Here is an 18,979-nt window from a genome sequence, read left to right as displayed (position 1 = left end):
TACTGCGTACCGCGCACTATACTGCAATGGTGATGCACTTTGCGTCCCATTGGGAGAAAAGCGCTATATGAAATAAAACTATCATTAAAAATATGTTTTCCTATCCACTTAAATATATGTTATCATCATCATCACCATCACCATCATCATCATAAAAAATAGTCTTTCTGTAGTTGTAAAATATCATGAAATCTTGGTAGTTTCTTACATGTCCCACTTATCAATGTTACAATGGCTGCCATTTTACGTGCCCCTAGAAAAATAGTATTTTTTTTTTTTTGAAACTTTTTATTTCATCAGTATAAAAACATCCCTGGCTAACTGCTAAATGAATGATGTAATTAGGATAAATGTGTAGTTTTAGTTAACAATTTTTTTTTTATAACTATACAAAATTATGAACTCATCTAAAGTATGGAGTGGCCAACTCCAGTCCTCATGGGCCACCAACAGGTCAGGTTTTTCAGGATATCCCTGCTTCAGCATAGGTGGTGCAGTCATTATGATTGAGCCACCTGTGCTGAGGCAGGGTTATCCCGAAAACCTGGCCTGTTGGTGGCCCTTGAGGACTGGAGTGGTCACCCCCTGACCTAAAGGGTTATTAAGTTAAAACATAAATATTAAGATATATAAAATCTGCATGACATTTGAATTAATATCGCCTGTTTTCCCCTCCCCAGGTACAATGAAAGTGAGGAGTTCCAGTATCCAGGTTGGAGACCTCGTTATAGTGGAAAAGGTTAGATTTTGACAATGACATGTTAATACTCCCTGCATGTGGCTGAAAGTAATAATCTTGTACAAATGGTCCAAGAGCATCTAAACCTCTCTCTTCCTGTCCATCTCCAATTATTTCTGGGAGGAGGAGGTGTGTCTGTGTCTGTGTGTGTGTGTGTGTGTGTGTGTGTGTGTGTGTGTGTGTGTGTGTGTCTGTGAGTGTGTCTGTGTGTGTGTGTGTGTGTGTGTGTCTGTGAGTGTGTCTGTGAGTGTGTCTGTGTGTGTTTTAACCTTTTCACTGCCAGCAGAGGCAGCCACGCACAGTGAAAGGGTTACACCTCCATTGGCATTTTGTAGATTGCAGATTGCAGTGAACTGAAATTCTAAACATCATTAATAAATGATAATAAATATTCTCAATAAAATGATAATTTTATTGGCAATTCCAAAAGAACTGTAATAACATCTTCGGCATAAAGTTAAATTGTTAAAATTCCCCAGCAGAATATATATATTTTTATATTATTTACATTTTTGTTAAAGCAGCAATACTATATTCCCCCCTTTTTTTTATTTATTTTGTTTATTATTATTTTTATATGTAAAGCGTGTGACAATGTGTAATACTACATTCTTACCTAAGCCGGCAATCGTTTGGCGCTCCTGTTATAAATCTGTAAAGATCCTGATTGTGTGCCTAACATAATGGCCGTCTTTCAGTTTCAATCAATCCTTCAGTCAGTGTAAGGCTGTGCTTATAGTGCCGGTGATGCGACGTTGCCCAAAAACAAACGCATTGCCGCCGCCGCGAGTGCTTATAGTGCGCGCGACGTCGCCGTCGCGAAAACTGGTAGCTGACAAAATTTGATTTTTCAAGGGCTGTCGCGTCACGTGACGGCCCTTGAACCAATCAAATAGGCGGAAACACGCGACGCCGCCTCCCGGCGAAATATAACTTTTGCCGGTGGCGACGGGTGACGTCACCCATCGTGTCACCGTCGCCATCGAAGGCACTATAGGCGCGGCCTAACTTAGCAGTTACAACGTGTCCTTACATTACTAAGGTAACATCGACTATTGTTACAGTTTGCAGCTAAAACTGCTGGGAGCATTGGCAACAGATAATCACAAACAGGAAAGTGTTGCAAATATCTTGCACTGCTGGGGATGTGGGCAAAAACCTGCTACAGAAATCAAAAGGCGCTTTAAAACTCATTAAAAATAGCAAGAGTATAAAAAACAGCCACTATTATCTAATACTACAGGACTGATTTATTTAAAAATAAAAAAGCCATATAAGATTTCACGTTTTGCTGCACATTATTTTATGATCATTATTATAATGCAGAAGCATCTGTTTTACGTGCTGTGTGAAGGAGGGGGGACGACCCCAATACCGGCCTCTCTTTCCATGTTACAGAATCAGCGGATTCCGGCCGACATGATCTTTCTGAGGACGTCCGAAAAAAACGGTAAGCCTATGTTTTCAACCATTAGGCCAGGTCCCCGCTGTGGCGGGCGCGGCAGGGACAGGAGACGCCCCTCAAAATGGCCAGGCGCGCTGCCAGGGGCGGCCGCCGCGCCAGTTTTTTTCCTGAAGACAGGAAAAATTGAGATGAATACTCGCGACGAGCGCGGTGGCCATGCCCCCCCGGGGGTCAGCCAATGAGGGTGAACCTGCTGGGTGACGTCAGCCTGGCAGGCGCGCATGCAGCGGAGGCAGCGAGCACTTAGAAAAACAATCGCTTGAAACAGTGCGCATTTGGAGATGCAATTTCCTCCTGTGCCTGCGGAGGGCAGCGTGGAAATTCCGCGATGTAGTTGTTTACCGATTGGCAGTGAGTTGTTGCCACGTCCTTTGGCAATGAAGAGGTCAGAGGTCACTGGCTTATTGGAAACACTGCCACACTTCAGATTTGGAAACTAGAAGCAGGGTTGCAGCCCTGTGTGAGACGTGTAGGTGCTCACAAGTAACATTATATATATATATACACACACACACACACACACACACACACACACACACACACACACACACACACACACACACACACACACACACACACACACACACACACACACCAGGCTGGCACTCGCGGGTCTTAAGAAACAAATAAACCGGTTTATTGTGACATAATCAATGTTTCGGCCATCTCTTGGGGCCTTTATCAAAACGAGGGTCCCAATGGTGCGGTGCTGTGGACAATAGACTTGAGACGCATGAATGCAGCCACCTCTGGGATGGTAAGTGGTGTTTGTTGTAGCAATCCTGGTTTGATCGTCACTCTCCGCTCCTTGGGATGTGGGCGAACTGCATTATTTCCCTGTGCCTTGTACACCATTGTGTTTTAGGACCGGACCCTGCATATAACACTATACGAGGAATAAAAAGTAGAGCCAGCATGCGTTCGTGTAGTTGCTATGTGACGAGTCACAGTGGGCACCATAAGCAGACACTCCAGTAAGGGTTGCTGCGTCCCGTTGTTACAAAGTGACGCGGTAACTGTGGAACGTAACACTATCCGCAGGCTCCTGCTTCCTGCGGACTGATCAGCTCGACGGGGAGACGGATTGGAAGCTGAGACTGCCTGTGTCCTGCACGCAAAGGTTGCCCACGGCAGCTGTGAGTGTTACATCTCCTTGTCCTCTTCATAATGTGTGTCAGATGCCACTGGTGTTGAGTGCTTCAGCTCTGTGTCTAACAAGGCTGGGACGCTGTCCTCCCCTCGCTCTAAAAGATTTCAGTTCCACTCATTGGAATGCAGTTTCAACGTACTGTATTAAAGCTGCAGACCAAGCAATATCCTACATGTGTTTTTTTTTTTAATACATCAGGTCTGTACTATGAGAAAATACTTGTAGCATTTAAAATAAAAATCAACTCTGAATTACTTTTTATGTATTATAATGTAACAAGCATTTTTTGTCTCTGTAGCAATCATTTACACAGTCACATCCGCTTCCTCTTCTGAAACAGGCTCTGGCACACCCCTTTTTGAGCCCTGCCCTCTCTCTAGCAGTGCACCAGTTGTATCTAGTGACTGCCCGGTCACATGATCTTCCCCACAGAAGACAGCCATTTAGTGAACCCCCGAGCCGAATCTTCGCTGATCGATCGGCAACTTAGCTAATTACTTATCATTGTGTGGATTGTATTGATCCACATATTAAAGGGAAAAGAAATAGATAAAAAAAGGCACTGCTGCTTTAAGCAAAGGGGAAGACATATTAAACATGGGCGTTAGATACAAATATTTTGATGACTGACTACATTGAAGGGACACCAAATGTAAGCGATTGTTTTAAAGAGGCAAAACAAGCAGCACTTAAAAAATAATAATAATTACCTTTATTGAAAATGAATAACCTAAGCTGCCGATCGATTTTGGTTCTCCCGTGATCAATCGGTAAAGATGCGGCTTCCCCGGGTTCACCAAATGGCTGCCTTTCCGTTTCTATCAGTCCTTCAGTCAGTGTAACTCAGCAGTTACAATGTTTTCTTATATTATTATTTATTTATTTATAAAATGTGTTACCAGGAAGTAATACGTTGAGAGTTACCTCTCGTTTTCAAGTATGTCCTGGACATAGTTAATATGACAACTAATACATGGTTACAAATACAGTTACATAAATGAACAGGGTATACATTATATACAATACATTGCATGCACAGTTAGAGAAGATGTATATTATGAGCGTATGTAACAGTTACAGACCAGATTAAAATGTGAGATAGCCTTAGTTTTGAAAGAACTTATACAGGTGGTGGATGTGAGTCTCCGGTAGGTTGTTCCAGTTTTGGGGTGTACGGTAAGAGAAGGAGGAACGGCCGGATACCTTGTTGAGCTGTGGGACCATGAAAAGTCTTTTGGAGTCTGATCTTAGATGATAAGTGCTGCGTGTGGTAGGGGTGAGGAGCTTGTTCAGATAGGCGGGTAGCTTGCCCAGAAAGTATTTGAAGGCAAGACAGGAAAGGTGAACTATGCGCCTAGACTCGAGTGATGACCAATCTAGTTCTTTGAGCATTTCGCAGTGGTGTGTGTTGTAGTTGCATTGGAGAACGAAACGACAAATTGAATTGTAGAGGGTGTCAAGTTTGCCAAGGTGGGTTTGGGGTGCCGAGCCATATACTATGTCTCCATAGTCGATAATTGGCATTAGCATCTGCTGTGCGATACGCTTTCTGACCAGCAGGCTTAGGGAGGATTTGCTCCTGTAAAGTACACCTAGTTTGGCATAGGTTTTGGATGTCAGGGCATCAATATGCATTCCGAATGTTAAGTGGGAGTCAAACCATATGCCCAGGTATTTAAAACTAGTAACAGGGGTTAGGGTGGTGTTAGCGTTGGTTCTAATCTGGAGCTCAGTCACTGGAAGCTTTAAAAATTTAGTCTTGGTCCCAAATACCATTGTTACAGTCTTGTCACTGTTTGTTTAAAAACAGTTTGTTTTGGGAAATCCAGTTTTCGAGTCTCAAAAAGTCAGATTGAAGTACGTGTTCAAGGTCGGAGAGGCTATGGCTGTGTGCATATAAGATTGTGTCATCTGCATACATGTGTATTGAGGCTTCCTTACAAGCTGTGGGAAGATCATTGATGAACACTGAGAAGAGTAGGGGCCCCAGAACAGAGCCTTCCGGGACAACACAGGTGATATCCATGGAGTTTGAGTTAGAGCCTGAGATGGACACATGTTGGGATCTACCAGATAGGTAGGACTGAAACCAGTTTAAAGCATGCTTCCCTATTCCAGAGCTCTGGAGTTTGTTAAGCACGATAGTTTGATCAACAGTATCAAAAGCCTTTGCAAAATCTAGGAATATTGCACCAGTGAGTTGACCCCGTTCCATTCCACACTGGATTTCATTGCAAACTTTTAGCAGGGTAGTTACGGTTGAGTGTTTAGGGCGAAAACCAGATTGGAAATTTGTCTTGGTATAGTAATCGCTTAATTGGGAGTGGACACATTTTTCCATGACTTTGGATAGTATTGGGAGAAGGGAGATTGGCCTGTAGTTTGAGACAGTGTTTTTGTCCCCACTTTTGAAGATTGGGACAACTCTAGCAGTTTTTCAGGTCTTAGGGATATGGCCTGCAGACAGGATAGAGTTGACTATGGAAGCAATTGGTTTGGCAATTGCTGGGGCACCAAGTCTTATGAACCTAGATTGTAATAAGTCAGGTCCACATTGGCTGCTTAGTTTTAATTTGAGGAGCGCTTGTGTAATCTCCTCTTCGGATACTGGGCCAAATTGAAAATTGTGGGCAGTGTTGGGAGGGAGTGGGGCTATATGGGTACTCCCAGGATGAGATTCAGGTTTGTGGTTTGGGTTGCATTTCGCTAATAAGTTAGTGGCATACCCCACAAAGTAATCATTGAATGCATTTGCAATGTCGGTGGGGTTTGTCAGAGTAATTACTACGGTAACATTATCTATTGTTACAGGTTGCAGCTAAAACTGCTGGGAATATTGGCAACAAATGATCACAAACAGGAAAGTGTTGCAAAGATCTTGCACTGCTGGGGAGGTGGGCTACAGCCTGCTGTAGAAATCAAAGGATGCTGAGTATATTAAAGCACATTAACATTGGCATTAAGAGTTGAATAATAATAAAAAAAAAGGTAGTAAGTGCTATCTAATTATACTACAGAACTGTTTATTTTTTTTAAACAGATGTAGGATATTTCATGAATTGCCTGATTGCTTCTTTAAGCGTGTGCATAATTAGCAGGCTTTGTATATATATATAGTCCAATGTTAACAAATACTTGCCACTAAGTGGGTAATTCTACATCCACCGACGCGGCAATTTCGGACACTGATTCTTAACTGCAAAACACCACAAATATAGCACAGTAACAGCTAAAATTGCTTTCAGGGAGAAGGACAAGTTTGGGATATTTCATCTAAATGTAGACGTTGAATGTTTAAAAGGCAAAGAAAGTATAAATGATGACATTAAATATTAATTTTGCGCCGCTTTTGCTCCCAAGTATGACAAATTAATTTCCCATCATTTAAAAAAAAAGTGAATTAATAAAGGAGGTGCTGCCTGCATGAATGCTTTTAGAATTCCTACTTCTTCAAATGCATCCATTGTCCTGACAGCAACTGCCTGACATTGTGCTCTCAATGGGACAGTTACCCCTCGTATCACTCATAAGTTCCTTGATTTTTTTTGTCACGCACTGACCCATTACTTGCGTATTACACATACCCAGAGTGTAGTTTAAATGAAGCATTATTGGTTCAAATACCCTCATCTGCCAGTAATCAGCTAATTTCCTGAGGCTGTCCAGATGTTTCACCTTATTTTTTAAATCCTCGGTTATGGTGAAGGCGAATAACAAGTTGGCTCCCAGAATAAATAACTCCGTGGGCATCGTGGTGGTTAGTGAATGTTTATCTTGGGAATACTAAATAAGTAGTGTAAAAGGGTCGCATTTATTTGGGTCTGTTCAAATATTGAATGAGCACCTCCTTGTAAAAATACAAAGGATATACAGAATAGGACCTTTTTGTCACTTTAACAATGCAGATGTTTTAATATATACAGTATATATGTGATAGGGCTGCTGCACCTCACATGTCATTGTCACTCTTTTATGCCAATTACATTCGTATATCAAATGGATGAGTGACGCGGTGCTCAATTGCTTGTCATTACCCAGAATCCCTGGCTGCACTGGAAGCACTGTTTGCTTAGCGATAATGGGGAAAGACAGGGTTGCTGAGACCTGCAAATGCACCCGCCAGTGGTATTTTTATTTGCTGCACTCATATCTGTTAATCCAACATGCAGACACTTTTACTATCATTTAATATTTATTGGGAACTTGCCACATTTTTTTCCTTTTTAAGAATCCAACCCCCCCTTCACCCTTCTGGTCCCCGACAAAGTGCAGGGAACCTAAAAAAGGAACGATTGATCGAAGTCTCCCCAGGAGCTTTTGAACCTCAGGCCCACACAGTCACATTTAAGGCGTTATATTGAGGCAGGCTTCGGATCTCACACAATGCAGGCAGGGGTAACCTCAGTTGCATCGCTTTTTGCCCTGACAGATGAACTAATTCCCCATTTCCTAAAAACATCAGACAAGTGTATGTCTCTAAGGGAAATGAGGGGTACAAAATGTTTGTATCCCAAAAGAAAATTCACTTATATGCACACTACTAGGTATAAAATGTAACTTTTAATGCTAAATACTTAAAACATATATTACCGAAAAGAATGGTATAATGAACATTAAAAAGGAATTAAATGCTTTCAACACACATGCACCGAGATACAGCCCCGCGTGATTATGTCATCAGTCCCCGTTATGGGGCTGTTTTAACAGTGTTTGTTCCAGCAGCTCACTAGCGCAGCCAATATATAAAAACAGTGTAGCAGCTAGGGAATGGTTTCACTGATATAGTGTTGCCAACTGGATGTTTAGGTATATAGTGACTTATCCCTGCTGGTGTTAGTGGCAACACATGTATTTGCGTTACAGTGTGTAAGCGCTGAGCCCTTGGGCTCACCTGGGCTGGTTGCACCCTGCTAACTCTCTTGGATTCCAGTATCAATTACTGATTGGAATCTGTATATCAATGAGAGCTGTCACTCGGTGCATGTGTGTTGAAAGCATTAAATTCCCTTTTAATGTTCATTATACCATTCTTTTCGGTAATATATGTTTTAAGTATTTAGCATTAAAAGTTACATTTTACACCTAGTAGTGTGCATATAAGTGAATTTTCTTTTGGGATACAAACATTTTGTACCCCTCATTTCCCTTGATTCATTTCAAATCACAGTTGCACCTACTCTACAATTATCGATTGGAAGTTATTATTTTCCAGATTACAATTTGTATGATTTAGTTGATCACTCCCTAATCCCTGTCCTTTCTAAGTGTATGTCATTGAAACCATTCTTAAATGGTTCAACGTTTAAAGGGGGTACATTGCTAATGGCGAGTAATGCGCGCTGCTTCCCTCGTGCACGTGATTTAAGACCCTAAAATAACTTGTGTTTTCTCCCCCAGGACCTTCTCCAAATCCGATCGTACGTGTACGCAGAAGAACCGAACATTGACATTCATAATTTTGCCGGCACCTTCACACGGGTGAGTCGCTTTTTCAACCGACGAAGGGTTTTGCCATAAATTTCTCTACGTCCTGTTTAATATTTCAATCGCGTCATCGGAGATGGGCGCGAAACTGTCCAAAACGCATCTGCATTTTAATCATTTTTTGTTCAAAATTCGATTGCCTACAACAGGGGTGCGCAAACTGGGGGGGGGCGCGAGATTTTCTGGGGGGGCGCGCCGGTTACAGGGGCCCCGCGCTTTCCCCGAAGGCATTTAAATGAAATGCCGGGGATCACGAGAGACCTCTGTAACTTTACTTACATTAACTTTCCAGCGTCGCCATGGCAACGTGACATCACATGAACCCCATGTCGTCATTTGACACCGGGGGGAGGGGGGTGGGCACGAGCAGGGGGTGAGAGCAGACAGGGGAGCGCAGGGAGATGAGTTTGCGCACCCCTGCCCTACAACATTGCTGCTCTACTTCAGTCCTCAAGGGTCACCAACAGGTCAGGTTTTAAAGGTATCCCAGCTTCAGCACAATGGTTGAGCCACCTGTGCTGAAGCAGGGACTGATTGAGCCACCTGTGCTGAAGCAGGGACTGATTGAGCCATCTGTGCTGAAGCAGGGATATCCTGATACTCTGTCCTGGTGGGGGGGGGGGAGGTCTTGAAGACTGGGTTTAAGCACCTCTGCCCTACAAAACGTTTCGCCAAACCTCAAAATGCCACCAAATGAGTAAATCATTCTCAACTCTGCAATCTCCTCTCCTTCCAGGAGGACAGTGACCCCCCAATAAATGAAAGTTTAAGCATCGAGAACACTTTATGGGCCAGTACTGTTATCGCTTCAGGTAAGAGGTTATTTTTCTTTTGGGGGTGGGGGGGAGAGGGGGGGGTTATTTTTCACTCTGCCTCTCTGAAGTGCATGTTAACAATTTAATCCTTCCCCCCCCCCCCCGCTCCCCATTTATTTGTCTGCAATTGAAAATAATTGAGTCTGTCATTGAGAAAATTAGTGGCAAAATTACATTTTTCAAATTGTCTTGACACCACAGGGGAATCGAACTGGCGTCCAATTACCCCCAGGGCGTTTCCAAACCAAGGGTCAGCGGGCATTCCATATGGCTTCAGTAACTCCTGGGGGCCGGCTGCCTCAATATCCCGTCAGTTATCGTCCAGACCTGAATACAGTAGTGACAATGATGGGTTATTGCTACGTGTATAGTTGATACTTTTTGAAGGTGGCCCATGTGGATGGAGGGGGGGGGGAGGTCATTTATTTTTAACCCTGTCAGTGTCGGCGAGACCCGAAATGCAGTGGTGGATTTATTGGTTAAATGGAGATGATTGACACCTTAGAAAAAGACGCAGACAAGTATATGTGTGTGTGTATATATACATATATATATATATAGAGAGAGAGAGGTAGATATAGATAGATAGATAGATAGATAGATAGATAGATAGATAGATAGATAGATAGTCTGTGAGTGGTTTGACTGGCTTTGCATCTAATCCCATGCTGTGCTTTAAAAGCTGTGTGAACAGCAAAGCATTTGCTTATATGGATTTCTGGCAAAAGGTGACACATTGTGTGCTCATTGGCATGTCATTTCCCAGAATCCCTTGCTGCAGTGGGAGCACTGTATGCTAGGTGATGATGGTGAAAGGCAGGAGTGCAGACCTGTCTAAGACATGTGAATGTGCTCACAAGTGATATTCTTTATTGACTATTTAACTTGACATTTCTGGTAAATACCACCTTTTTTATTTCATCTCTTTTTGATGACAGAATCGTTTGAAGCCAGGGGGACATTTTTTTCAGACTATGTTTGTGGAGTCATTACGATGTCATCATTACATAATAATCACAGATAAACATAAGTATTGGAGAAGCACAAATTCAGCAGACGGCAAAAGGAAAAATAATTCCCCCAGAAAATAAATGAGTATTTAAAAAAAATTGTACTTAAAAGGTGATTAAATCTTTTTAAGGAAGCCAGTCAAACTGATAAGATGTGTGTATCTGTGTGTGTGTGTGTATGTATATATATATATATATATATATATATATATATATATATATATATATATATCTTATACTATATTAGTGAAAGCACTGTATGTTTGCCTGCCTGCCTGCATGTCCCTAGGGGAAATCTCATTGGTCCCTTGGTCCGCCCCCGCACACCTCTCATTGGCCTGAGGCGGAGTGACGGGCCAAAGGACACACAGGGACACACACACACAGGGACACACACACACAGGGACACACACTCTCCCCCGTCAGTTGGACCGCAGCTCACCTTCCACCCCCCCCCCTCCTCTCCCGGTGCCCCTCCTCTCCCGGTGCCCCTCACTCTCCCGGTGCCCCTCACTCTCTCCCCCCTCCCCACCTCACCCAAATCCCCACGCTCCGCAACATCCCCAGCCGCACCATCACCCTCACCGTGCGCCGCGGAGGAAGCGCGGCCCTGCTGCTCAGCAGCAAACTCCAGGCTCTTCCCCCCTCACGGCGCGGCCCTCCTGCTCTCCCCCTCACGTGCGCCGCTACCGGAGAGGGGAAGCGGCGCGGGACTCCCCATCACGTGCGCCGATACCGGAGAGGGGAAGCGTCGCGGGACTCCCCATCACGTGCGCCGCTACTGGAGAGGGGAAGCGGCGCGGGACTCCCCATCACGTGCGCCGCTACCGGAGAGGGGAAGCGCGGCGCGGGACTCCCCCTCACGTGCGCCGCTACCGGAGAGGGGAAGCGCGGCGCGGGACTCCCCCTCACGTGCGCCGCTACCGGAGAGGGGAAGCGCGGCGCGGGACTCCCCATCACGTGTGACGCTACCGGAGAGGGGAAGCGCGGCGCGGGACACCTGCCACTCTTGCCCCCCCCCAGCTTCCCGAACTCACCTCCTGCCCCAGCCAGATGCCACGGGGTCAAGGTAAGTCACACACCGTCTCCCACCCACGCACTGTCACCCAGTCACCCACACACCCACCCAGTCACTTTCACCCACTCAGTCACCCACTCAGTCACTCACTCAGTCACCCACTCAGTCACTCACTCAGTCACCCACCCACTCAGTCACCCACCCACTCAGTCACCCACCCACTCAGTAACCCACCCACCCACTCACTTAGTCACCCAAAAAATCACTTAGTCACCCACCCACTCACTCAGTCACCCACCCACTCAGTCACCCACCCACTCACTCAGTCACCCACCCACTCACTCAGTCACCCACTCAGTCACCCACCCACACACCCACCCAGTCACCCACTCAGTCACCCACACACCCACCCAGTCACCCACCCAGTCACTTTCACCCAGTCACCCACTTTCACCCAGTCACCCACCCACCCACTCAGTCACCCACCCACTCAGTCACCCACTCACTCAGTCACCCACTCAGTCACCCACCCACACACCCACCCAGTCACCCACCCAGTCACTTTCACCCAGTCACCCACTTTCACCCAGTCACCCACCCACTCAGTCACCCACCCACTCAGTCACCCACTCAGTTACCCACCCATTCAGTCACCCAGTCACCCATTCAGTCAGTCACCCATTCAGTCAGTCACCCAGTCACCCACCCATTCAGTCAGTCAGTCACCCACTCACCCACCCAGTCACCCACTCACCCACCCAGTCAGTCACCCACTCACCCACCCAGTCAGTCACCCACTCACCCACCCAGTCAGTCACCCACTCACCCACCCAGTCAGTCACCCACTCACCCACCCAGTCAGTCACCCACTCACCCACCCAGTCACCCACTCACCCACCCAGTCAGTCACTCACCCACCCAGTCAGTCACCCACCCACCCAGTCACCCATTCACCCACCCAGTCAGTCTCCCACTCACCCACCCAGTCAGTCTCCCACTCACCCACCCAGTCAGTCTCCCACTCACCCACCCACCGACCCAACTCACCCACCCAACCACCGACCCAAAGTCACCCACTGACCCAAAGTCACCCACCCACTGACCCAAAGTCAAACCGACCCAAAGTCACCCACCCACCGACCCAAAGTCACACACCCACCGACCCAAAGTCACACACCCACCGACCCAAAGTCAAACCGACCCAAAGTCACCCACCCACCGACCCAAAGTCACCCACCCACCGACCCAAAGTCAAACCGACCCAAAGTCACCCACCCACTCAGTCACCCACCCACTCAGTCAAGTGTCACACACCCACCCAGTCACCCACACACTCAGTCAACTCAGTCACCCACCTAGCTGTCAAGGGGGGGGGGGGAAGCCTAACCCTGTCGTACGCCCCCCCAAAATTATATCCCGGGCAACGCCGGGTCTCTCAGCTAGTATATATATATATATATATATATATATATATATATATATATATATATATTTGGGGGGCCCGCCCTGTGCCTCAATCTCTTTTTAATAAGGCTTGTTATTGCTAAGTCTTTTTTTTTAAATGTCAGTGTGCATTCATATTGTTGTGTGTACTAGGAAGTGAGAGGTGATTTAAAAAGAAGTGCATTCGATTTTGCCGAGCAAAATCAATAGCTGTTACCATGCGCTCGGCAATGCAATCATGCGCTCGGCAATGCAATCATGCGCTCGGCAATGCAATCATGCGCTCGGCAATGCAATCATGCGCTCGGCAATGCAATCATGCGCTCGGCAATGCAATCATGCGCTCGGCAATGCAATCATGCGCTCGGCAATGCAATCATCGTTCTGTCGTTCTGCGGAATAGTAACACACGCGGAGCCTAAGCAGAAAAAGGCATCAGGGTTTCTTCGTGCGCCAGGCTGTTGCTGGAAAGATGTTTAACTGCATCGCCCTGACTCAGGCGACAGGGGTGTAGAAATATTTGAACAGTGACGGCTCATTTGCATGTCTACCCAGAATCCTTTGCTGCATTGTAAGCTTAGTAATGACGGGAAAGGCTGGTTTGTGGACTTTGCTGCCAGCTTGTATGGTGGACGGGACTTTTAGGCTTCTGCAGCGTGCGGGGGAGGAGGGGTGCTGTTGACAGCGAGGAGAAGACGCGCCTGCTTGCATTTCGTACAGGAAGGTGCCCTGGCACTCGGTCAATCCCAGTTGCAACCTACTTCTGGGTTCGGCCCCCCTCAGTTTCCGGGTTCCTCCCTCCCCCCCATGATCACGGCCCTCGTGATGGGCTGATAAGTTTGGCCCGCAAACTTTTTGACAAATTTTTCTACTTCTTCGCAAAGGTCAGAAAAGTTTGTTCCAACCTTTTGTCATTGAATAAAATCACACAAAAGTATACAATTCCGCCGGGCTGTAAATTGTCCAGTTTTTCATGTATATAGGCACTTCATGTAGTAATATTTTTGCAGAATTAAGCAAATTTAGCCTTTGTCTTACATGCATATGTGTCATATATGCACTCCCAATACCATAAACAGTTTTCTGTGCATGTCCTATATAGTAAGAGAAAAGTAATCCACTCCAGCAGGAGCAGACACAAGACAGCACCACCCTGAGGAAGGTCCCACGAGGACCGAAACGTTGGTCATGTTTGTGCTATGTTTATTTTTGAATACAAGTTTTCTTACTTACCTTTGAGTGCTGTCTTGTGTCTGCTCCTGCTGGAGTGGATTACTTTTCTCTCTCATATATATATATATATATATATATATATATATATATATATATATATATATATATATATATTTCGACAAACGTATACATTTGCTCGCCCCGGGCGAGTGGATTTAACATCGTGATGGCGAGTAGATTTTGTGGTGATTTGTTGACCACTGTATATATCATTTTTTAAGTGGAGTATACAATATATATCCCCTTATTGTTTTAGTCCATCACTTATGTGTTTTATTAAACACAAATTATTATTCCTACAAAAGCAATTCTAGGAAACCAGCAGGAACAAGAGACTTGGTACTCCCGATTTGGTATTGATACTCCCGACTTGGTATTGATACTCCCGACTTGGTATTGATACTCCAGACTCAGGGAAGTGTATTCTTCCTCTCGTGTGACTTTGCTATTTTGTATCTTTCAGGCACTGTTGTCGGAGTCGTTCTTTATACAGGCCGAGAGCAGCGCAGCGTGATGAACACCTCGAATCCGAGGAGCAAGGTAAAGAACTGGGGCGGACCCCAATACACAGTGCTCAAACCTGGCAGGTGTATCCCTTCTTGGTCTGATCATTGCTATCCAAAAGAAATTAAACGCCTATGCAGTGTGATTCTCAACTCTAGTCCCCAAGACCACCCAACAGGTCAGGCTTTGAGGATATCCCTGCTTCAGCACCAGTGGCTCAGTTGAAGAATGTGATTGCGGTGAAGAGGTGATTGAGCCACCTGTGCTGAAGCCGGGATATCCTCAAAACCTGACCTCTTGAGGACTGCACTCCCTTACTAGGAGTCCTTAAGTGAAGATATCACTATTTGTGATGCTGGATCTGGAGACACATGGCTGGTCTTCTCCTAGCGCAAAATAATGATTCAAAGGGAACTTTCTCCTCCGCAATCCGCAAACACAACACATGCTCCTCAATTTGACATGACGCTGCTCTCTATGGCGGAAGACGTGATGTAAATACATCACATTATTATGGAAGACGGCAGAACCATTGGGCTGTCATAACCCTTTTCCATTTTTGATTACAGATGCGTCATTGTAATGTTGGGTTTAGGTAACGGGAGACTAACACTAGGACATGTATGTATGAAGCTGCTTGAGCAGTAGACCTCCATGTTTTTCAGCTCGCTCTCGGAACCTGTGCCTGTCCAACGCAACCTGTTTTCATATATTTGATTCAGTGCTACTGTATGTTCTACTAGTTGAACTGGTTCTGGAGAAGTGTAGATACATTTCATGCTCGGACTGCTTTCCATGAACCAACAGTAGTGTGGGCACATGGAGAAGAAACCCTGCTTCCATTGAATGGTATCTCAACCTACCACACATTTAATATACTTGATGGAAATGCCAAGCCCACCCATGCCAGTGTAGGCCGGGGTTTTACTGGTGCACACAAACTGGAATAGGGATTATTTTTTAATTCCTCAAAACCTTTGTTCCTCTGAGCCTGGTTGAGTTTACTTCTCACTGTGTTTTAGATTGGGCTCTTTGATATGGAGGTGAATTGCCTCACCAAGATTCTGTTCAGCGCCTTGGTAGTCGTATCCCTGGTCATGGTGGCTCTCCAACATTTTACGGGCCGTTGGTACCTACAGATCATCAGGTTCCTGCTTCTATTTTCCAACATTATCCCCATCAGGTAAGATAACAGCGTGCATTGTCATGGCTTTATTGATCGGTTCTCATTGGCATATGTCAGTGGTGGGCAACTCCAGGCCCAAAGGACCTTGGACTGGAGTTGCCCACTACTGGTATGTGTACTTGTGTGGTGTGATCTTTACACACAATTCCCCCTCTCCCTCCCCCCCCCCCCCCCCATATCGTGTTCATCTGTTTAAATGAAAGCTAGAATGGGCAAGTAGTAGGAAGACTTCCTCTGGGAGCTTTTCTGCTTGAAGAACAAGTATAAAGACGTGGAATAAAGCATTACAAACCACTAAATGATGGCATCCAAATGAATCATGAGATAAAGTTCGTATTAATCTGCCTGTTTCTGTGAAGCAACAACAAGAAACAGAACCCCAAGGAGAGCACTCAGTCACTTTGAGTCACAGGTAAGATATAGAACAGGGTACCACTAATATAAATGGGGTGATCTCCTCCCAGATATCTGCCATTTATATTAGTGGTACCCTGTTCTATATCTAGGGGCCACCCTACACTGACCACAGGTTTGATGTAGACTTAAAGCATAACTGCTGTTTCTTAGCCTTCATCTATATCCCTACCACTTACTGAGCAGGGGTAGTATTTAGGCTACCTTCACTGTTGCATCCGACCAGTTTTAATTCGCTGTCATATTGGCTCATCTCTGAGTCACCATTAGCTGACTCTACAGCGTTCTATTTTATTTGAGTAATCACTCCTAATAAAGTGTTTTAATGTATACAATCTTCACCAAGCATACACTTCCATTTCACCTTACCTGTGACTCAAAGTGACTGAGTGCTCTCCTTGGGGTTCTGTTTCTTGTTGTTGCCTATTTACCCAAATGGCTCTCAAGGGGGCTGTCCAGTTGATGGATGTAGTATATTTATTTTAACTCTTTTGCTGCCAAAGGGGCTGGCGTCTGAAAGAGCCGAAGGCGGGGGCATCCTAGCGCATGACCATCCCAGCCTGCAGATGTTTGTCTTCATTCGCCTGCTATTTTTGGGACAGTAATCCGGCTCCTGCCAATGACATTACTGGCGAGTCAATGAATAGGAAAGATATTATTGGGGTGAGCAGTGTTATTATCTGCTGAGACCGGCAGGGGGGCTCGAGCAACGCTGTGATGTTTGCAGGAACGAGACAGATTCAACGTCTTTGAAGTACTTAAAGACTGTTCTAATCACAGTGTCATCTCCTTGTGACCTTCATCGTGTCACTTTGGCCGGGAGTCATCAAACTACAATCCAGGCAATCGCAGATGAATCTCTCTTATCTGCTATTAAAGTCAATGGAAGATATCACCAATTCGGCAATGTCTGGCATGTCTCCCGGACAATGTCGCTCTGTGCTTAGGCACAGAATAGATTGGCGGTCCAGGCGTCAGGGGACCGGTGGCTAAAGTATTATTTGTATTGGTCTGCATACAGTGAAATAATATCGATTTAAATGATGCTCTGGGGCTGCCCCCCTGAGGTGTAATGGGAGGACGTTGATGCTTTTAACATGGCGTGCTCTCTGTTCTGTAGCTTGCGTGTAAATCTGGATATGGGAAAGATAGTCTACAGCTGGATGATCCGGAGAGACCCCAAGATTCCCGGCACGGTGGTCCGATCGAGCACTATTCCTGAGCAGTTGGGAAGGATCTCCTATTTACTCACAGACAAAACAGGTGGGGAGCGGTGACGTTTACATGTGTATCACTCTCCAGGTAACACCTTACAAGATACTTTAAGCGCATAGCAAATGCTTGTGGGGCATGCAACGTTCAATGGTTGCGTCAACAAACTCTTCTAAGGCTTAGTCCATACTAGGACGCGCCAGCTTCCGCCCTCCTCCTCCCCCCCCCAGCATCGCGCTTGCAAAACAAACTTGTTTGTATCGCGAACCGCCACTCTCCCTGCAGCGCACGCGCACTGTGCACTGCTACATTGGCGTCTTCGTGTTTGTTTCGTCGCGAGATACGTAGCTCACGCGGTAGCCTGCACTATGGACGGAGCCTAAAGCATGGGGAGAAGATATGGATATCGGACAATAACTGTGCTAGCCACAGAGATGCCTTGGGTTGGGCTTTTTTTACACGATTATTGTAGACGTCATTTAAATATCTCCACGTTATTTGCAAAAGAACAATTGAGTGATAATGAAGTACGCAGAACTGACCAAATATTAGCATATACATCGCATAAACATTGCACCCAAGCATATCTCACTACTTTATTTGTTATAGCACTAACCATGTGCTCAGTGTTGTCATACAGATAATATATATTACTTGTGAATTCTAATACAACACCCTACAGCAGGGGTGGCCAAATCCAGTCCTCAAGGGCTACCAACAGGTCACATTGTACAGATATCCCTGCTTCAGCACAGGCGGCTCAATCAGTGGCTCAGTCATTAACTGAGCCAATGATTGAGCCACCTATGCTGTCGTTGGGATATCCTTAAAAACTGACCCGTTGGTGGCCCTTGAGGACTGGATTTGGCCACCCCTGCACTATAGGAGCAGGGCAAGTAAACATAGCCCCCTGAAGTCATTCCAGTTTCAATCCCCATATTCAATCAGGCAGGGAAGCTGCGTCCCTGTGCTGGAGACCTGTAGCTTCATTCACAGAACCGAGACTAAAATCTTGCCCGACACGGGGAGGGGGCATCGCAGCATACGAAACAAAGCGATTGAAGATATTGATGTTTTCCCAGAGGTCGGTGCTGCCTTTTCATGGTGTGATATGAAGAAGTAGAATAGATGGTTTATTTGTTCTAACTCACAGGGACCCTCACTCAAAACGAGATGGTCTTCAAGCGTCTTCACCTTGGCACCGTGGCGTATGGACTGGACTCCATGGACGAAGTACAGAGCCACATATTCAGCATATATACACAGGTACAGTGATTTCCTGTGTCCTCCCACCTCCCATCAAAGT

The 18,979-nt window shown here is 45.6% G+C and overlaps 1 protein-coding gene across 1 annotated transcript in view; it reads left to right on the top strand.

The window, feature by feature from the left end:
• Positions 1-18,979, top strand: part of ATP9A (ATPase phospholipid transporting 9A (putative)) — an 89,656-nt gene that overhangs the window by 23,183 nt on the left and 47,494 nt on the right. The window contains exons 5-13 of the mRNA XM_075571553.1: positions 681-739; positions 2,138-2,189; positions 3,246-3,340; positions 8,752-8,832; positions 9,575-9,650; positions 14,821-14,897; positions 15,884-16,044; positions 17,582-17,724; positions 18,827-18,939. Of these exons, the coding sequence (XP_075427668.1) occupies positions 681-739; positions 2,138-2,189; positions 3,246-3,340; positions 8,752-8,832; positions 9,575-9,650; positions 14,821-14,897; positions 15,884-16,044; positions 17,582-17,724; positions 18,827-18,939 (857 nt within the window). The remainder of the gene's footprint in view (positions 1-680; positions 740-2,137; positions 2,190-3,245; positions 3,341-8,751; positions 8,833-9,574; positions 9,651-14,820; positions 14,898-15,883; positions 16,045-17,581; positions 17,725-18,826; positions 18,940-18,979) is intronic.

The sequence above is a fragment of the Ascaphus truei genome, chromosome 15 (genome assembly GCF_040206685.1).
Source record: "Ascaphus truei isolate aAscTru1 chromosome 15, aAscTru1.hap1, whole genome shotgun sequence".
Taxonomy (NCBI): domain Eukaryota; kingdom Metazoa; phylum Chordata; class Amphibia; order Anura; family Ascaphidae; genus Ascaphus; species Ascaphus truei.
Note: the sequence above shows the minus strand (reverse complement) of the source record. Positions and strands in the feature narration are given on the sequence as shown.